The sequence below is a fragment of the Microchirus variegatus genome (genome assembly GCF_963457635.1).
Source record: "Microchirus variegatus genome assembly, chromosome: 5".
NCBI lineage: Eukaryota > Metazoa > Chordata > Actinopteri > Pleuronectiformes > Soleidae > Microchirus > Microchirus variegatus.
The window spans coordinates 13,845,876-13,865,517 of record NC_139806.1 but is presented as its reverse complement, the minus strand read 5'-3'; the positions used below and the strand labels follow the sequence as shown (position 1 = coordinate 13,865,517).

The 19,642-nt window shown below is 43.3% G+C and overlaps 1 protein-coding gene across 1 annotated transcript in view; it reads left to right on the top strand.

Moving 5' to 3' along the window:
* The window catches only part of LOC310927508 (ephrin type-A receptor 3-like), a gene marked incomplete at its 5' end in the record, with an annotated part of 80,754 nt that overhangs the window by 15,452 nt on the left and 45,660 nt on the right, over positions 1-19,642 (top strand). Inside the window, 3 exons of the mRNA XM_083889809.1 lie at positions 6,292-6,492; positions 7,477-7,584; positions 8,557-8,908. Coding sequence (XP_083745935.1) covers positions 6,292-6,492; positions 7,477-7,584; positions 8,557-8,908 — 661 coding nt within the window. The remainder of the gene's footprint in view (positions 1-6,291; positions 6,493-7,476; positions 7,585-8,556; positions 8,909-19,642) is intronic.

The following is a 19,642-nucleotide window of genomic DNA, read 5'->3' as shown; positions in this document are numbered from 1 at the left end:
TTTCAGGGAAAAAGGCACAAAGTCAGAGCTTGCAGCAGCACTCGAGTGTGTTTTAGAGAGCACTGAGCAGCTCCTTGCTAAATTGGGAATCTGCAGAGGGAATTTTCAAATTATTTCTGCTGCTCTGAAAACGGTGCAGCTCTGAAGCCTTCATTCATTACGCGTTGTGATTTTTGGGATGGAGTAAAGTGACGGCGCAGGAGGACAAGATGTGGACATGTTTGTCGGCGTTTTGCATGCGTGCAGGGGAGAGGAAGAGTGTGAGAGCATTGAGAGAAAGCGCAACAAAGTGTATTCAATAAAGAACCAAGAGCAGGTTCTGTGTGTCACTCTTGCACCAGAGCTGTTGAATGGCACTGAATGAATTATATTTCCCCTTGAGTCACACTTCCTCTCCCCCATTCAGCATCGGTGTGTTAAATTGCAGGATGCCACACACGGTTTCATGGTTGTGTGCTGCAGAGAAGAGGCAGCCGAAGCTAAGCAAGGTTGTTTCTCAAGCAATCAAGGGTATCAAGTTCACTTAATTGAAATGCAATGATTGTAAAGCCATATTGTGGATGTTTGTGCATGCTGTTCTCCTCTCTGGGGTCGTTACAGATGAGCAGAATGTGTTCCATCTGCAGCTAAGCCAAAAGCTTTAGTCTCATTTTTTAAAAGCAGATCACTCAAGTAAGTCTTATTGAAAATATGGCTTAGTTTGGAGTGGCTTAACCATGGCTCAGAAAAAGCACATGTGTTGTTAGTTTACCCTCAAAGAAATGTTGTAGCTTGAAAAAAAAATCAAAACATATACAGGGTATATAATCAACCTCATCCTGCATGTCTTCATTCATGAACTGTCAGCATCTGGCATCTCCTCCCCGGTTGTGTACAGAGACTGATAGGGGACTGAAAAAATAAGCATCAGAGATGTAAAAAAAAAAGTGTTTTGTTTTAGTGCCTTTCATTTTCTGACTGTGGCACAGCCTTATTAAGCTATTTACTCTGAGAAAGGAGGTTAATAAATTGGTTTAATCTGGTCAAGTTGTTGCTTTCATGGTTGTTCTCAGTCTGTGTCGACATTGTGCATACTCTCAAAGGATAAGCAATGTCGATAATGGACGGATACATGCATCGTGGTATACGTGAAGTTGATGTTATCTTCCTGCTGTAAAAAAAAAAAAAAAATTAATGTTTGTTTGTTTTTGTGTCTTTTCACTGTCAGTTAAAAGAGACAACTGTGAAAAGGGTAACTTGCATAAATCAGCCAGCTGCTTCCGCCTCTTCCGTCAGTGATGCCGTGAAATTGAAGTTCTGTTTATAATAAAACAGCTCGGAGGCAAACAGGTATAACACAACACAAAGTAAAGCTGAACTCTAATTTCTAATATTGTTTGAAGCATCTGCCTCACATCAATGTCTCTCAACACCACAGGGGCTCGGAGCAAAAGTAGGGCTACAGAGGAGGGAAAACAGGCCTTGTTCTTTTGGAATAATGCTTCATTCATGTTCCTATAGCCCTTATATTTTTAAGCTAAGGTGCGTCATCCTCTGCACATATGCCTGCTGACACATCTGCTGTGCTTAACATTCTTATTGTGCATATACAGGCACATCAAGTCCGCACCAAGCCGCAAACACTCCCTGTGTGTGTTCTTTTGTGTGGAGAAGACTTATAGGAATTCTAATGTGGGTTATTTGTCACGAAAGTGACTGCACTTGAGTTGTTTTTCTTCATTAAACATGGTCTAAGCAACGAGATCCTATTTGCTCAGCAGTTCAGTTTTAAATACTGCAGTGGGAAACGGCAGCGAGTGTTTAATCAGGTGGGCTGAGGATGACAAGATCTTGCTGCTTATACCCTGTATTTAAGTAGAAGGGAATCAGCGTAACAAGACGTCGTCGCGAGTGTTTGTGCGACTTAAAATGACAGCTCGTAAATTACATCCGCTGTAAATGTGTCTGCTTTTGTCCTGTTTGTTTATTAGAATTCTAAACATACTTTGGTTCAATATTCATCATGTCTGCAATGAATTCCCAGATATGATAGTGCATTATCAGATGACAGCTGATCAGTACCAGTACATCCTGAATGCATCCTTGGATTATGTCCACATCCCTGCAAAAACACACATCCCTGTTTTTAGGACGTATTAGAGACTGCCTCCTCAGCTGATGATGTCTGACCAACAGTCGTCTCACAGCATTATTACACTCATCAGCACACATACGTTCATTTTCTTGCAGCCACAGTATTAACAGCGATTGCCATGCAATGTCTTTCTTGTAAAGGTTAAAACAGTTTCTTAGATTTTCTAGCACACACACACACACACACAGACACAACTGTACCATCAGACTCGTGAAAAAGGAAAATGCCATATCTGATCACACGTGGTCACAGGAGCCATTTTAACACCAGGTGTGAACAGTCGTACTTATGGAAGATCTGATGATTGGATCAAGATTATTGGATCACTGAGGACGGATGTTACTACCAAATCTGTAGAAGACCCACCGTGTGCTATAAAGTTACTATAAAGAGATCTATAAAGCTCATTACAAGGTAATGAAACGGCTCATAATTTCCATGTGATCATGAATGAATGAAAATAATTTTGATATTGTATATAAATACTGTTGATAGATCTCCCCACTATTTGATTTACATAAAACAATTGAATATATATCAATTAATATGCAGCCGTTGTCAATTGCATTAATTCATTAATTGAAAATGTATTATATATAGTGTGAAAGAGATGAAGAAGTGAAAGGGGGGGGGGGGTGCCAAAGGCTGAATGTCTTATGTTTTATATCAAAGGGATTATCTAGTTGTCCTTTGAACCTTAAACCTGCGAATTGGACTCAGTGAGAGGCAATTCCCACCAATCTGAGACCAACGTCTATGCGAATTAGTCTAAAACCACACTTGACCCTCAAAGGTCAAGCTTAATCCAAACAGTGCAGGGTCGGATGTTCCCAAGACTGAGCGGAGAGACCCACTTCTGTCACCAGGCAGGGGGGGTGCTCCTCATGAAGGACACAAAACAGAACGTCTTAATGATGTTTTTGAAAATGGGAGGCCCCCACCACATCTCCACTGCTCCAGTGGCAGCCTCCCTCTTCATACTTTCTCTTCATTTTCCATCTCTGTTCCAGTCCTCCCCTCTCATCATCTTCACCACCCCCTCGCCGAGCCACAACTTGTTCCAGAGCTTGGAGGCCAATTATGTCCAAGGTGTACCCATCAGATGATTGCAGGAGGAGGGATATTATGTTAAGCCGGTGAATGGTTGAACTTTAAACCCCAATCTGACGTCTGTGCTTCACTTCAAAGAAATCAAGGGAGGCTCCGTGCTGATTGGCCGAGGTGATTGAGGGTTCAGGGAGGAGAGTTTCATTCTGAATGTTAATCAACATTCAGTCTGAATCAACACAGGCAAAGAGAGCGCTTCAACTCTTCAGCCGATACAAACATTGTCCCAGTTGCATTTTTGGTAGATTTGCTCTCAAGCGGCTGCGCTGTATCTTTTACAGATAGGGAGTGTAATGGTAAATTCAATTTCTTTGTCTCAGAGCTACAGCTGCCTAACACCCCTTTCCTAACACAAGATACCAGGTCCTTTTGTGTATTCAAATAAGGATGTCTAGACTCAAGTCGACTCCGATACCTGCAGTAGACAAAGAGGTGTGAAAGCACGACCTGGAGAGGCAGACCCCTTCCCAGACAAAGCGATCTGAAAGGGATGTTTCCCAGGTATAAATGTTGAGGGCTCACTATGCTCTGGGTCTTTATCCAGCTACGACCACTCGTGTGTAGATTGACCTTTTCTTTGCAAAGAAAATAAAACCTTGTCGGCCGGCAGAAGTCTCTATTTCATTCTTCACCAGCAGCAGAGATTTTCCACAACAGGAGTTAAGCAGGTTGTTTTCCTGATCATGAACACACCTGCATGCTTTTATACCAGGCAGGAGTGACAATGACCAGACTCGCCAACAGGGGAAATAAGTCACTCATGAGGAAGTGGCAGAAATCCAGCCACTCCAAACTCTGTCTACAAAGAAATAAACAAAGACATCATAAAGCCCTCTTTTATCCCTCAATGACTTTTCCCATAAATGCTTTAATCACTGCTCCCTGGAGATTCAGCTATGTGCATGTGCTTGTATGTGTGTTTTTTTGTGAGTGTGTGTGTGTGTGTTTTGGGGTGTGTGCAACCGTCCTGTGATGTCCGACTGGTCCCAGCTCCACACAGATGGGTCTATTTAGCTGCCAGGCGCGCCTGTAATTCACGGACATTCATTTATCTCTCTCCTCCTCTCTCTCACTCTCTCTCTCGCGTGCTCTTTCTCCCTCCGTCTGGTGTTTTGTTCCTTTAATTGAATCGAGTGTGGTTGATCAAAATGACTCACAGTCCTTGTGTGTGTGTGTGTGTGTTTGTACAACGTTAAGCAAGACTTCAGTGACACACCACTTATATGTTAATTTCAAACTATGAACTCCCTGCCAGGGGCAGTTGATTGCTGAAGGTTACGCTGTTGTCTGTTTGTTTTCCTCAAACTCGTGTTTCAAAATTAAGAGAGCGGTGGTTTTGTTTTTGCTCCACAGAATAGACATTTCAGTCGAGGCTTCTAGAGTTTAAAAGAGTCTGAGTCTGAGTGTGTGTGTGTGTGTGTTTTTCTTTCTTTTTCATGTGGATCTGTTTTAGTGCTCAGGATTCCGCGAGAGAAATGCGTCAAGCTTTCGCTGGGTTGTTGGGCCGTCACATCAGATTAATGTCAAGAATCCAACCTTAGCTTTACACTTGTTTGAACGTTTTTCTTTGCCCTTTTTGCTGCTTTCTTTGCATTTCAGTGGCCCGTTTTCTCCCTTTTTTTTCCCCCTTCATCTTTCTTTCTCTTTGCTTCCCCTTTCATCTACAATTCTGCTTTCATTTGAATTTTAGGACACAGTGGGGATGACAGGTGGGTCTTAGTTTGTATGTGTACGCTCCAGTGTGTGATACAGTACTGTGAATAATGTGTTTACATGGTTGAACTGGTATAAAGGTCAATAAAGCGCTCATCAATCAGGAGCTCAGAGCTTCAGTATTATGTATTAAGATGACGGCTGGAGCAAAGACGGTGGTCCACAGTGTGTGTGTGTGTGTGTGTGTGTGTGTGTGTGTGTGTGTGTTCAGAAAATCAAGTTGGCTTCCCCCTGAATAGATCAAATATCTCGAAACATTGACACCACATTGGTTTATTTTCCGTTTCTTTAAGGAACAGACATTTCTCCACTTGTTTGTGTTTAAATAGATGTGTGTGTCCCTTCATATACGTGTGTCTATGTAGATCGAAATGTTTTCCAGCTCATGCGAGAAGTGTTCTCAATTACTGCCTTAGAAGTGGAAACAGATGGTGGCAGATGACGGGAGACAAAGTAGCTCTGTCCTGCCTATACTCCCCTCTTTCTCTCCAAGTTTCCCTCTCTCTCTCTAACACACACACACAAATGCTAACGTTTAAGCACTAAATCACCCAGTCACTTAAAGGAAACATGCTCTCTCTCTATGCACACAAAGACAGTCCTTCAGTCATGTGGACACAGATCATCACTTATATTGACCCAGACATGAACAGAGCACACGTAGCCTTATAGCGATGGTTTGCACTATGCACCACTGTTCATTGAACTTGGGCCCAGTTTCCCATGAGCAATGCTTGGACTGTAATGTCCTTTGACTCGTGACTATTAGGGAAATGGGATGATCTTGCAGCTGAGTGGTGCTGTTGTCAGGGTGAATGTCACTCGGTGGCAGTTACATGATCACCTGGACTGTGATTTCAAAGTCGTATTCTCCTTCGCTTTACTTTACTTTCTGTCTGTATCCTCCACTCATCTGCTCCATCTTTCCCTTTGCTTTCTACCTCCTGCCTTTTCTCGATCCCCTTTGCTTCTCTTGCACCAAAAAGTGGCATCTGTTTACAACGGAAGAAGATGGGTATTGGAAGAAAACAAATATATTGCCCATGCATATTTATATAAGTGTGTGATCCCTTTAAATAGACCCCTTTATTTGACTTTATTTCCTTTAGAATGCAGCTTTATATGTACATCAGACATTGAAGCTTACCACACAAAGATCCTTTCTGGTATGCAAAGGCCAACATAATTGTCCTTGAGTCTTCCCTTTGTACCAATCTACAGTCTGAGAGTTAGATGTGACTAATTCTTGCATACTAGATATTCCAATATAATACAATTATACTTAAAACATAATTTATCTTTCTCATCTCCTTTTCTCTCTCACTTGTCATTCTCAGTGGGAGGAGATCAGTGTGATGGACGAGAGGAACACGGCAATGAGAACCTACCAGGTGTGTAACGTCATGGAGGCCAACCAGAACAACTGGCTGAGGACGCGTCACATCAGTCGGGAAGGAGCGCAGCGAGTCTACATTGAGATCAAGTTCACCCTGAGGGACTGCAATAGCCTGCCGGGGGTCCCTGGTACTTGCAAGGAGGTGTGCATCACTATCATCACACACACAACTTCTTACAACTTCTGAATTATGTAAATGTACGAGACACGTGCAGTGTGTCATGAAAATGTCCAATAATTGGATCACAAATAGAGCAAACACCTTCAGCACATGGAACAGAACGCCATCATTTTCTCCTGGTGCTTAACTAATCAACTTAAATCAAATTAAATGAATGCTAATGACAAATCCGTTTGCCTTTGCTGCAGCTGGAAACGTAGACACACGGAACATAAGAAAGCAGGGGAGAAGAGACAAACACAAAGTGGTGTTAGGGACCAAGCAACTACGAAATAAAATACAACTGGTGATAATGAAGGGTTTGTTTGTCCCAGAAAATTGATCATTTAATTTTATGATAGCACACTAATAGAAGGTTTGACAATAGGTGGTCGTTTTATTTCAATTTCTATCATTTGGGTTATATGGAATAACTGCCTTTTTTGCAAATGTTACACTACATTACACTGCAGAGAAGAAAAAGAGCATTTTAATATATGTTATTTGTCTTATACAGTATTAACTAAACATTAAACACTGGTGGCTGAATAGATAAATAGATGGTGGGCGGGAAAGGATTAACATGAGAGAAGAGCTGCGGAATGAAACAAAGGATGCTCTCGAGGCCTATTTTCTGTTCTCCTTGTACATTATAACTCAGGATATATATCTTTACTGTTCCCCGCCCATTGTCTCCTGATACCACCACTTCTCTGTATTCATTTCTCCCTCCACGAGTTTCACTCTCATTACATCTCCACAATGAGTAGTGGAGATTATATGACACGGAATAGAGCGTCGCTGACCGGCCACCGAGACAAAGAGACTGACAAGAAGCAGCGGGAGAGGCGGGAGATCTATAGGAGTCCTGTTGAAATGTTCTCACTTTTATCTGTGCCAATTTATCATATACTTTATCTGTAAGAAGAGAGTGAAAGGTGACGGAGTGCTGTATTTGTTCTGCAGACATTCAACATGTACTACTACGAGTCCAACAATCCTAACCTGTGGTTCATTAAGGAGAGCCAGTACCTCAAGATCGATACGATTGCTGCAGATGAGAGCTTTACGCAGGTATGGGCCGACACACACACATTCACACAGCATGCATAAGCACAGACAAGGACTTACTGCACGTGTACATTGCTACATGTGCACTGGACAAGAGCCTTTACAGAATATCACAAAACAACCTATAAACAGAGGTTTCCAGTTACCTTCTAACTATTATGAGAATAATGGAACCAGTTCCTGTATGTGGTCGTATGATCCTGTATTTCAAAATGATATATCCTTGGAAAATTAATCAGTGTTTCAATGTGGGTTGTAAAAGAATAAGCAAAATTGTGAACTTTTATGCAAAGTCAACTTTTTTTTTTTATTTAAATCCTTTAAATCCTTATATTTGGGACTCTGGAGGTCCTCACAGAGTCTGCAAAAAGATGACTCAGTCATGTTTTTGTGGTCCTCCTCAGTCTAAATACAGGAAAACATGCTATGTTGACTTCTGCGCTCATTGGGACGTCACAATGCGCTAAATCCCGGGAATTGTTGTCTCGCGGAGCTCCGCATTGTACGTTAAACATGCATGAGTGCTGGCGAGGGCAACGGTATCCAAAAACCAGAAGTCCACGAAGTCAGTGAAAAGTTCTATTCTTGGCTCCACAGTGCAGCACAGAGTTCTACACAAACTTCCAGCCTCAGAGTATTTATCTGTCCAGTGGATACATGTTATATATGATGGCAATGTGCCTGCTAGAGCCTGCAAATGATCACTTTTCCAAATGCTAACTGCTGTTAGCTCCCAGTAGCCTCTGTGGCTGATGTCATTTCCTGTCCGTTAAGTTTCGTTTCAAACAAAGCATGTGAGAGATGTTCATTAGGACACCAGGGAACTATACTTCATTAGTATTCCCTATTATTTCAGACTTGGAATTGCAGATGCTGAGTTTAGGGGAACATTTTCCAAAAACAAGAATGAGAAAAAACATGCTCATGTTGAATATTTAAATAATTAAGATATGCAAATCCTCCTTTTGTTCACAGGTGGACGTTGGCGATCGAGTCATGAAGCTAAATACGGAGGTGCGCGACATCAGCAACCTGAGTAAAAAAGGCTTTTACCTGGCCTTCCAGGACTTGGGCGCTTGCATCGCCCTGGTCTCTGTCAGAGTTTTCTACAAGAAGTGCGCCCTCACTGTGCTCAACCTGGCCCAGTTTCCTGACACAATAACGGGTGGCGACACTGCGCTGGTGGAGGTCCACGGCGTGTGTGTGAATGCCTCCGAGGAGTTTGAGGCTCCCAAGATGTACTGCAGCGCAGACGGAGGCTGGCTCGTTCCCATCGGGAGATGTGTGTGCAAACCAGGCTTCGAGGAGAACAAGGACGTCTGCCAGCGTGAGTGGGGCGGGGGTCCCGGGGGACGTGTGTGGGATGTATTTGAGAGAGAGAGCGAGGCGTCAGTACATGCACAGGTCTGATGAAGTTTATTATAGAAAGTATGTGTCAAAAAATATATGAGAATCAGTGAAAGCTTACAAAGTTAAACAAGTAAGTAAACTCCAGTTTTTAAAGCGGCAGTCTGTAACTTTTTTTGTTTTTTTTTGTTGTTGATGACATTATTATTCTGCCTCGAGAGAGTTGTGTGGAGCAGACAGGCTTAATCAGCGTTGTGTACATTCATTTGAGAATGCGTTTGAATGTGATTGACATTTGTTTACATTAAAAGGTTACGCACTACAGTTTTAACATTTAACATCTGTCCTGCACTCAACTTTTCATCCTTGTAAGATTTTTGATGCAATGACACACTGATGTTGTGCAGGTATGTGTGTCTGTGTGTTACCATGGGTGTCTTAGTCCATGTTAAGACTGTAGCTCAAATTGTATTTTTAAGCATATCCAGATTGTATTTAGCTTGATTTTTTGGCAGTGTGGACTAAAAAAACACACACATGAGACCTGATTTTTCCAAAGCTGATTCCAACCTGATTCAGGTCTTTTTTACAGATCAATTTCATTTTGAACGCCTCAGTCCATCAGATAAGATTTCAAAATGTCTTGCCCCGGGATTCCACTGAATGCATATCCATCGCATGGACTTCAGGCTTAGAAGTGACCACTTTTGTCACCGTTTTTGTCGCGTACCGGCTCTGCCGTTGTTCCGTCAGCCCGTTGATCTCCACAGAAAATATGTGAGAGTTCTGTTTTTGCCGTATGACGGAAAACAACCCTTCGATTCAGAAGAATTCAGCACAAACACTTTTTTTTTTTTTTCAGAATAAAAGCCCCCGTGTTGACACCATATCGTATTTGGCCCATAGCTATAGAAATCCATGTGGAAGACAAGACTATGAGGACACGCGCACATGTGTCCAGTTCTGATTCTGATCAAATATGCTTACAAATCCGATTCGGGCTGCAGTCTAAACAAGGCCACAATGCCGAGTGACTTATATCTTGCTCCGCACACCGTAGTGTTATTCTCACAGAAAAAAGGGCATAGGAGTTGGTTTGAGGCATCGCCTTGTGTCTTTCAAGTGTGTGTGTGTGTGTGTGTGTACACACACGTCAGACCTGAATATTTCATTTTCCCTGCTGAGAAGAGGAAAGAGGTAAGAGAGTGTGCGAGAAAGCGCTTTATTGATGTGAGTTTGAGTTGTAGCAGAGATGAGGAAAAGGTATGCCCTAGGATGCAGATTATTGAGTCATAAAACTCTGCAGATGGTGTGTGTGTGTGTGTGTGCAGCGCCTGTGTGTATATACTGTGTGCGCATTTGTTGAAAATGAGCTACCTGTATTAGACTCGCGGCGTCCCCTGCCTCTATGGGCTCACTTCCTCCCCCTAAAAGAAAATGGAATCATAGATATTCATCACAGCAAACTTCGGTGCACATAATACAATTTCAGTTGTTTGGGAGAAGCAGCAGCCAAGATACCCCGAAAACTTGGCAGTTGGGCCTTAGAGACAAGTGAATAGGAACAAGCTGTACTCTGCAGTTTGCAGACTGGTAATGTGCACAGATTGTGGCAGAACTCTGGCTGCATCTCAATCACCGAACACTATGACTATTGCGCTAAACGCGCGTCTGTCTTGTGAGATGACATGCTCTTGCACTTGATCTCGAATGATTTCCCTGCCTACACCGTGTAGCTCGACGAAGCTTCTATATTCAAAATTTTATTCGAGTCTGACGCAGCAAAGCGGCTGACCCCAGTGGTCTCCATGACCTCATCAGTCTACTCGCTGAGTCTTATCACCCCGCGGAGAATAAAAACAGCAATGTAAGCGTGTTTCACGAGCGAGCTTTAACTCAATTACACTATGCTTGTGTGTGTGTGTGTGTGTGTGTGTGTGTGTGTGTGCGTGTGTGCGTGTGTGCAGAGCTAATGATTAAGTCTTATTGACAGTCCGAGGTCAGAGTTCAGGAAATATATGTGTCCTTTGTCGTATAAGTTATGGTCACTACAGACGCGGTGTATGTGCTCTGGATATGTGTCGGGTGTTTTCAGCACAGTAAGAGACGCGAGGGTTTGGGGTTTTAACTCCATTTCAAGGCAGGTTTTCTGGTGTGGCAATTACTCTGGAAACAATCAAAAAGCTTTTTCAATTCCTTTGTGGTGAGCTGAAGCTTATCTGCCTCAGGGCCGTCTGTGCCACCTACTCAATATTAGGAAAAACATTTTTTTCCAGGATCCTGGGAGGGAGATTTGCATATCAGTAAGTGGGAGAATCTATCCCATGTATGTCAGCTGAAATCATATTTGATATTTGTTTTTCTTTAGAAATAACGCCCTGCAGGAAATCTTTTCTTTTATTAAAATTACTTTCGGTATTTTGCCTGCACACGCACACACAGATTCTCATATTGCTTCATTCCTTTTTTAAAAAAAATGTCACTCACCAACTAATGCAACTGCATCAGCAATCATCCTGCTGCCAGAGACAAAGACGTACAGCGACCCCCGTGTATCGCTCTTTAATGTGTCCCAGAGAGAACGGGGGCTGGGCTTTTAAAGAGTTTTCTCAGCGCTCCGCCGCAGCACCAAACAAAAGGTTCCTACCCTGACACAGTCTGAGGGACTTCCATGAGGAAAACACGCTCTGCTAATGCATTTAAATCACCCTGTCTCTTGTTTGCTGTCACACAAAGAGATGAAGGGGTGAGGTGAGGGAGAGAGAGAGAGAGAGAGAGAGAGAGAGAGCCGGGGGGAGGGGGAGAGGGAACTGTGTAGGTGCATTCATAATTATTATCATGGCACAGGTGAACAAGCCTTTCAATAGGCACCGTGAATTCTCTAACCCTTGTTCCTTTTGTGCCTGCCTGTTTTCTTCTTCTCCACAATTACGCTGCTCCGATGCTCACTGTATTCCACGTCTAATGTTCTGTGTAAATCTTTGTCAGTGTTTTGGCCTCGCCACCTTCTCTTTTTTTTGTCTCCGTGTCACTCTCTGACTCTCTCTCTCTCTCTCGCTCTGTGTGTCCCTGTCTCTCTGTCTCTTGGTGTGAGGCGCTAATGGAATCATTACTGGCTTCTCTGTGTTAGACAAACACCAGACACCTCCAATTTACAGCCCCCTTTTCGCCGTCCCTGGCTCTCTCCTCTGCTCACTGCTATTTTCTAACCTTATTCTGGTGTCTGCTTCTAAAATGGGACTGTTCACTCTCTACCCCCCGCCCCCCCATTTTGCTCTTCACCCATCTTCCAGTATTGTCTTCTTTTTTTCCACCTCACCATTCTTTTTACTGTCTCTCCCTCCTCCTCCTTGCAACACTCATCTCCTATGTCTGCTCTCTTTAAACATTTATAGATCACGGGTTCATCTTTTTTTTCCTTTTCTACTGTTCCACCCATGCTTGCTCCATGTCCCCAAACAAGAAGTGCAAAAAAAAAAAGCAGCAATGGATTAAATGTGGTCTTAAAGCTGAAAAAGACAACATTGTTGTCTTAGACTTGTGATTATTTTGTATGAAGTTAAAACTGGTTGCACAGTCACAGTGACAGGAAAATGACAAATCTCCTTCCATATTGGTCTCCTACTATATTTTTCTCATGGCCAATGGGACATGGTTTACACAGAGAAAATGGACAACGTCATATACTGCAATAGATCTGTGTTTTTCTGAGAAAAGAGAGAGAGAACAGATCTATTACTATCTACTTTTTCTTGTGGAATGATGCTTTTCTTAGTTGCCTGTGATGTCATATTGACGTTTGACATTTATATCAAATCTGACTGCAGAAATTTAACTAAACTAGTGCAGTGCCCGTAGCAAAAGTATACTGTATGTGCTGGATGGTGTGCGTACCTTATGAAAAGAATGGGTTTTACGGAGTTGCAGACGTTGGCATGCTAAGCGGAGATTTTGCTTTAGACGTTGTAGTGGTCTTAGCATGCTAAGCGGAGATGAATTCAAAAATTGACTGTCAAACTGTCGAGCTATTTGGGCTAATGAAAACTGTCAGGCTAGGCAAACAAACAAACATCGTTTTTTACCAGTAGGCTATGGTCTACATCACGTGTCAAACTCAAGGCCCGGTTGCCAGATGTGGCCCACCACATCATTTTTGGTGGCCCACGAGTGATTAATTGGTCTTAAAAATCTTAACATAGGTCTATGCTGATTTGATGGTGTGTTGACCATAAACTACATTTTCTACAATGCATGGCGAATGCGTTACCCGTAAAGTGACGGCACCACCACTAGATCGGAGTGTATCATTGTACGAGTGAAATTAAATAAGTAAAAAAATACAGAAAGTTGCTTAGCAATATGTTACGTAGTAGTTACCTTTATTTTACATGATATTTGTTTACATTTAGTTACATTTATTCTGTATGACAGTTACATCTGGCTCTTTGAGGGTAACCATTATGCTGATGTGGCCCTCGGTGAAAATGAGTTTGACACCCCTGGTCTATATGAAGAGAACAGTAGGCTATATGCGACCTGTAGAACCGCGTCCGTTGTGGCCACATCCATGCATTTTTAAACGCGCACTCACGGTAAAACTATGTTTTGTCATGTTTAGTTGGAAAACTGGAAGTTCTAGAGTTCTACACAAACTTCCAGCCTCAGAGGATTTACAGTATCTGTCCAGTGGACCTAAAGTGATACTACTAAACAGAGTGTTCTGATCAGGGCTGTTTTGGCAGGGTGATTGAACTGATGTGGCTCTTCATCCTTATGGTATTTTGACCAAAGCATGTCACAGACATGTTCATTAGGACACCAGGGAACTAGGTTAACTTGAAGAAATAGGATATAATATGGGACCTTTAATTCACTCTCACTCATTCAGTCTTATGTATATTTATCGAGGCGTGTACCAAATGGACAGATGCTGGCTGCGGCTCTGCCGCTCAAACACGGGAAATCATTCTCATCTGCTCTGTCACCACTGGAGTTGCATAATCTCTCTCTCTCTCGCTCTCTCACTGACAAATACACATTCACATTCTTGACGTCTCTCCATCTCTTTGGGCTCCACGCGGAGGTCTTTGTTTGTGCAAGCCAATGCCTCCCACCACGAAAAAGCTCCTTTGCTTTCTTTCCACTACGTGTCTCGGTCTCTTGTTCATTCAGTCTCTGTTCTCCCTCTGTGTTTCTGTCTGCCACTGTTCCCTCTGCCCGCTCCGTTTCCACCCCACACTCCCTTGGCCGCTCCTGCTGTCTCTGTCTCACAGCTGTTTAGAGGATGTAGTGAATTCTCCCTCTCAAATCTCTCCTGCTTTAAACCCTAGAGGTACACGCTGAAGGGCAGGAGTGCGTGTGTGTGTGTGCGTGCAAACGGCAGTGACTAAGTATGTATTTGTGTGTGTGTGTGTGTGTGTTCTATCCTTCTCTGTGTATCTGACAGCACCAATTACCGCCTCTGATGCCTGTGAGATGGAGGAGACGGAGTGGAGAAGGATGGACACCTGTCACCTCGACATGGGTTCTCTTGCTCTCCACTCTCTCTCCTCCTCAGCGGGCAAAAGTAATGTAGGTCAGCGTGACATGTCTGTCTGCCAGCTGTACCTGTCTAATGGTCTCCTCCTTCCCCTTTCTTCTCATTTGTTTGTCTGTTTGATGGTGCCAGTGTGACGCAAAGAACTTGTTTTACAAGGGGAACTTTTCAAAGTCGCACCTCGCTCCTTCAACTGATTCCACTTTGATGTGCTCTCCTTCAGTGTAAGATAAGAATGTCAAATAAAACTTAGGTCTGCGCATTAAAGAAAAATAGTCAGCTTTCAGATGCCATAACTGACTCTCAATCAACGCATTAACAAAAGACCTAGTTTGGGGACATTTGGAAACACAGTGGGATCAGGGGAATTCTATCAGCCATCAACCCAAGGGTGTTTGCTTTGGAAGTTTGGAAGAAATGAGGATCTGTATGGATTTTAAGTATTGGAAAGGTTTTGACTAAATACACAACCTTAAATGTTCCATAATATGCAAAATCAACTTTCTAATCATTTAAATCCTTATATTTGGGAATCTGGAGGCCCTATCATTCGACAAAGTGGGAAAAAAGATGACTCACTCATGTTTTTGTGGTCCTCCTCATTCTAAGTACAGGAGATAAAACACGCGATGTTGACTTCTGTGCTCGCTGGGACGTCACAATGCACTAAATTCCTGGAATTGTTGTCTTGCGGAGCTCCGCTTTGTCCGTAAAACACGCGAGAGTGCAGGCGAGGGCAATGGTAATCCGAAAACCAGAAGTCCGCGAAAAGTTCTATTCTTGGCTCCCCAGTGCAGCACAGAGTCCTACACAAACCTCCATCCTCATAGGATTTATCTGTCCAGTGGATACATGTTATATATGACGGCAATGTGCCTGCTAGAGCCTGCAAATGATCACTTTTCTAACTGCTGTTAGCGCTTTAACTTGGAGAAATACGGTATAATATGTCCACTTTAACAGAATATATAACAGTAATGCAGAAATGTCACATATCAAATCTCAAAGTAAATATGATGAAAACAGCTTGATTGGTAACAACATCCACCTGTTTATGATATTATGACATTGAAGTATCATCTGTAACCTGTGCAGAAAAAGAAAGTAAAAGCAACAAGTTGCTCTTTAGGGCAAGGTTATGTTCCAAACTATGTCTTGACTGTGGGCACCGTAATTTTTCTTGTCATGTTGAGGTGTTCTGGGTTGGGTACCACTGTCCCTGCGCACAGATCCAGGAAACCAAACACTGCTCGAGAGATGGAGCAAAAGAACAGCTGCTGTCTGCCATAAAATAATTCTTACGCTGAAGTATTCCTCCAAGGCACAGGCGTATAACCTTTAAGCCAGGCAAACATCACTCCACACCACTTCACAGTCACTTACATGCTTGACACTGCTTGACTACGACTATGAGACCATAACTTTCGGGATGAGGGATAACTCAAACTTGCACAACGTCAGAAAAAAAACAACTAAGTTTGATCTTTTTTTGGAAAACATTGCTTCACCTATGATGAAAGGAAAGTACCTTTTTGTCATCAGAGGCCTCCTGCGCTTACCATTCAGCCATTGTATTGGGCTCTGACTACAGTAAAAGTCAAGTGCACAAGTGGAAAACATACAGTTAAAAGGCTCTTTGAGATACATACAGCCATATTATGAAAGACTTAGGCAGGAAATAACACCAGGCACTTTTACAGGACTGCCGTCTCTGATCATTATGAAAGGCTTGAGCTGGAGAAAGATATTGATATCGAGTTAATTTTCTCATTAAGTGTTTGTGTGCGTGTGTGTGTGTGTAAACCTGACGCTTAGTAAAGAAGCTGCTTTTATTGCCAACACAGAGCTGGCTGCTTGATCTCTGCCTCTATTCCGGCAAAAGAGGTGTGTGTGTGTGTGTGTGTGTGTGTGTGTGTGTGTGTGTGTGTGTGTGTGTGTGTGTGTGTGTGTGTGTGTGTGTGTGTGTGTGTGTGTGTGTGTGTGCGTGCGTGCGTGCGTGCGTGCGTGTGTGGACAGTCAAGGGAGCAGGTGAAGTGAGCATTTTTAAGTTGATCACATACAGACTTCTGAAGGTCAAAGACTCTGTCCTATACTCTGCTCTCTCTCACACTCACACACACACACACACACACACACTTCACATCTCTTTGCTCTCCTCTTGGTGGCAGCTCGGGGAGCTTTGGAGCACAAAGATGTGGGTAGTAAAGGAGTGGGTGGCTAACAGAAGGATTTAGAAAGCAAGTAAAGACATTTTTGTGTGTGTACAGTTCACACAATGTGCACAGGTACGTGTGTGCGTGTGTGTGTGTGTGCACAATGCTGCAGGCATTAGGGCATTAAGCTGTTAAAATGCTAGGAAGCAGGGTGTTATCACTAGACAGATGTTCTTAAAGGACAAATGGATATATGGGCCAAGTAAAGACCATTCATCAGTCCTTCTACGTGTTCTCCTTCACTTTTCATTTCTTTTCATAATGACAGCTACCTCTGCCTTCATTTACCTTTAATCTCTACTCTCTCCCATGCCCCTCCTCAGCTCCATCCCCTTGTCCCCTCTCCCTCCTTCTCATCACCTCCTCTATTTTGTGCTTGAACAAATGACACACAGAATCACAAAAGCTTAGGCACTCTGCACACCTCCGGCTCTATCTACATACCCACACACCACTGACCCAGATAATGTCTTTTCACACAGAGCCTCCCAGCATAGCTCCTCTCTCATCATGGCAGATCACTGGCCAGACATAACCGAGTCGCCAGCGTAGCACCAAGATGGAGTTTGCACGGCTGCGGTGTTAGCTCTTGTAAAAACCAATGGACGTTCAGATTGCTTTGGGAGCCGGGACCTCATATAGCTCAGCGGAGTCTGGTGCAGTGGCTTGTGCTGTGTGAACAAAACCCGCAGAGAAAAAGAGGAAAAGCAGGCCAAGGACTGAGAAACTGTTAACGCATGTTTCAGCTCCTCACGTCCTTAAATAGCACTATTCCCCACAGACAGAGGCAGGGAGAGAGGTGTGTAGGGCGGAGTGTGTCTCCTTTGGGTACAGTTGTCATTAATTGGCTGTGTTTCATATGCAGTTGTGTTCCATTTAGTGATAAACATGTGCGCACTCGTGGGAAAGTTCATCATTTTAACATTTAGCGTTAAAATCACGTCGAGTCTGCTCCATTTATGATGTTAAGAGTCGAAGAGAGGAGAAGGAAACGCAGCAGAGGGATGCAAGCACAGGAACAGGAAAGAAGCCATTGACCCCTTCCCCCTCATGCCCCGCCCCTTCCCTAGTTTATAGATGGCTTCCAGATGTTTGATTGCTCTGTCAGCCTGATTGGATTGGTGTTACACATTTATTGCATTATTGCTTAGCTCCAAACACGCTGTTCAGATATGGCCACGGTCAAAGTGCCATTTTCATGGGCTGTTCCGCAGCACAATTATTCTACAGCCATTTAGAAAGTCCAAATAGTCTTTTTCCGCTCCAGTGTTGGCCATAACAAAGAACGGTCACGCTCTGCTTGACAGTTTTATTTTAAAATGAACAGTAAAGTCACCGTGTTTTGGCCTGTTTACTTGTAAATACGGTGAGCAGTTGCAGCTTTTCAGCACTTTGGTGTTTGTAGCATCCAACAGATGCTCAGGTTATGTGCAAGCCATACACAACACGGCTAATTTAAAGGCATAATTAATAAATGAGGTCGATGATAACATAATATAATCATCCTCGTGATGGACTGTGAGGGAGCTGCTTCATATACACACCAGCCCATACATCTAATTGTTCTGTCAATATTTATTTGTCAGATGAAAAGCTCCCGTGGTCCAAAGCCATGCAGACTTTATAATGTTCAACACAAAAGAGACACACACAGAGAAGCATTTTCCCCCTGGAGGGAACTCTTCACTTCCTATATGGACACTGCAGATAGCACTTGAGGACGGTTTATATTGTTTTACATGACTGAGCTGGACATCAAGCTCAAGCGTTGACATTTCCTTTGCTTCTCCGTGACGTCAGTGCCCAACATAAAAACTGACTGTGGCGCCTCTGTGATCTTCTCCTGCCGAAATGCCAGTCATCATTGTGTGCGCAGATTTCACTGCCGTCGTCGATTTGTCATGATTTTCTTCTGATGCAGAGGATCACTGTCTAACCCACAGATTAAAGATTACAGGAATATGGCCTCTCACTCGACAAACAAGCGTGCATGTGTGTGAGCGCGAGTGACACAGAGGAAAAAAAGGCACGGGGCTCTCCTTTCTAACTCTGTCGGAGAGAATGAATTATTGAAAGTGATGAACTGAAAATAACGCGAGTGAGGAAAAGAGGCGCAGCACACACTCTGCCGGTCACGGGGCCCGGCCGATGTGGGCACGTTTACTGGCATTTGACACAAAATGTGCGTTCGTTTGTCTGTCCGACAATATTTAAAAGGAGTTTGTGTTTCTTTTTGCCTTTTGTCTTGATCACAAAATAGACTTATTCAGTCGGTGACGCCGACTCCCCACAGACTCCTTGTATAGGCCTGTCATGTCTCTCCCTCGCGCTCAGTATTCCTTGCTTTTTGTCTTCCTGCCTCTCGCCCGTGACCCTGTCCACACAGAACACACATGCACCTGGTATCTATTTAATCTGTTTTTAGACCGCGGCGCAACGACTCAATGGCTCGAAATTAGTGACCCATCAGCTTGGATTACCACGAGAGAAGTGTGTGTCTGTGTGGATGTGTGGTTTTCTATAATTGCACTGAAATTGAGAAGTCTACCCTGTGATTTTGTCTGTGTGTGTGTGTGTGTGGCTGTCAGCGAGAGAGTAAATATTTGTGCAGGGGCTCTGGATAAGGTCAGGGTCAACTTATGACAGACAGCCCACAGGGAAATAAGACACACACACACACAAAGGTAGACTCTATCTATCTATACACAAATTCACGCAGACACACAAATATAGAAGGGATGGTCAGACGGAGAGCAAGAGACACAAACATAAAGAAGGACAGTAAGAGTCAAATAAATAGAACTAGACGAGCACGAGGGGGGAGAAAAACAGAAAAGACAGATATGGACAGAAGCAGAAAATGAGGGAGCTTCGTCCCAAAGTTCCCCTCGGCTGCGCCTAGTAATTGGCTGGTATCCAGAGAACAGAGAGTATACCAGAAAGTAGTCTGAGAGTACTCATGTGC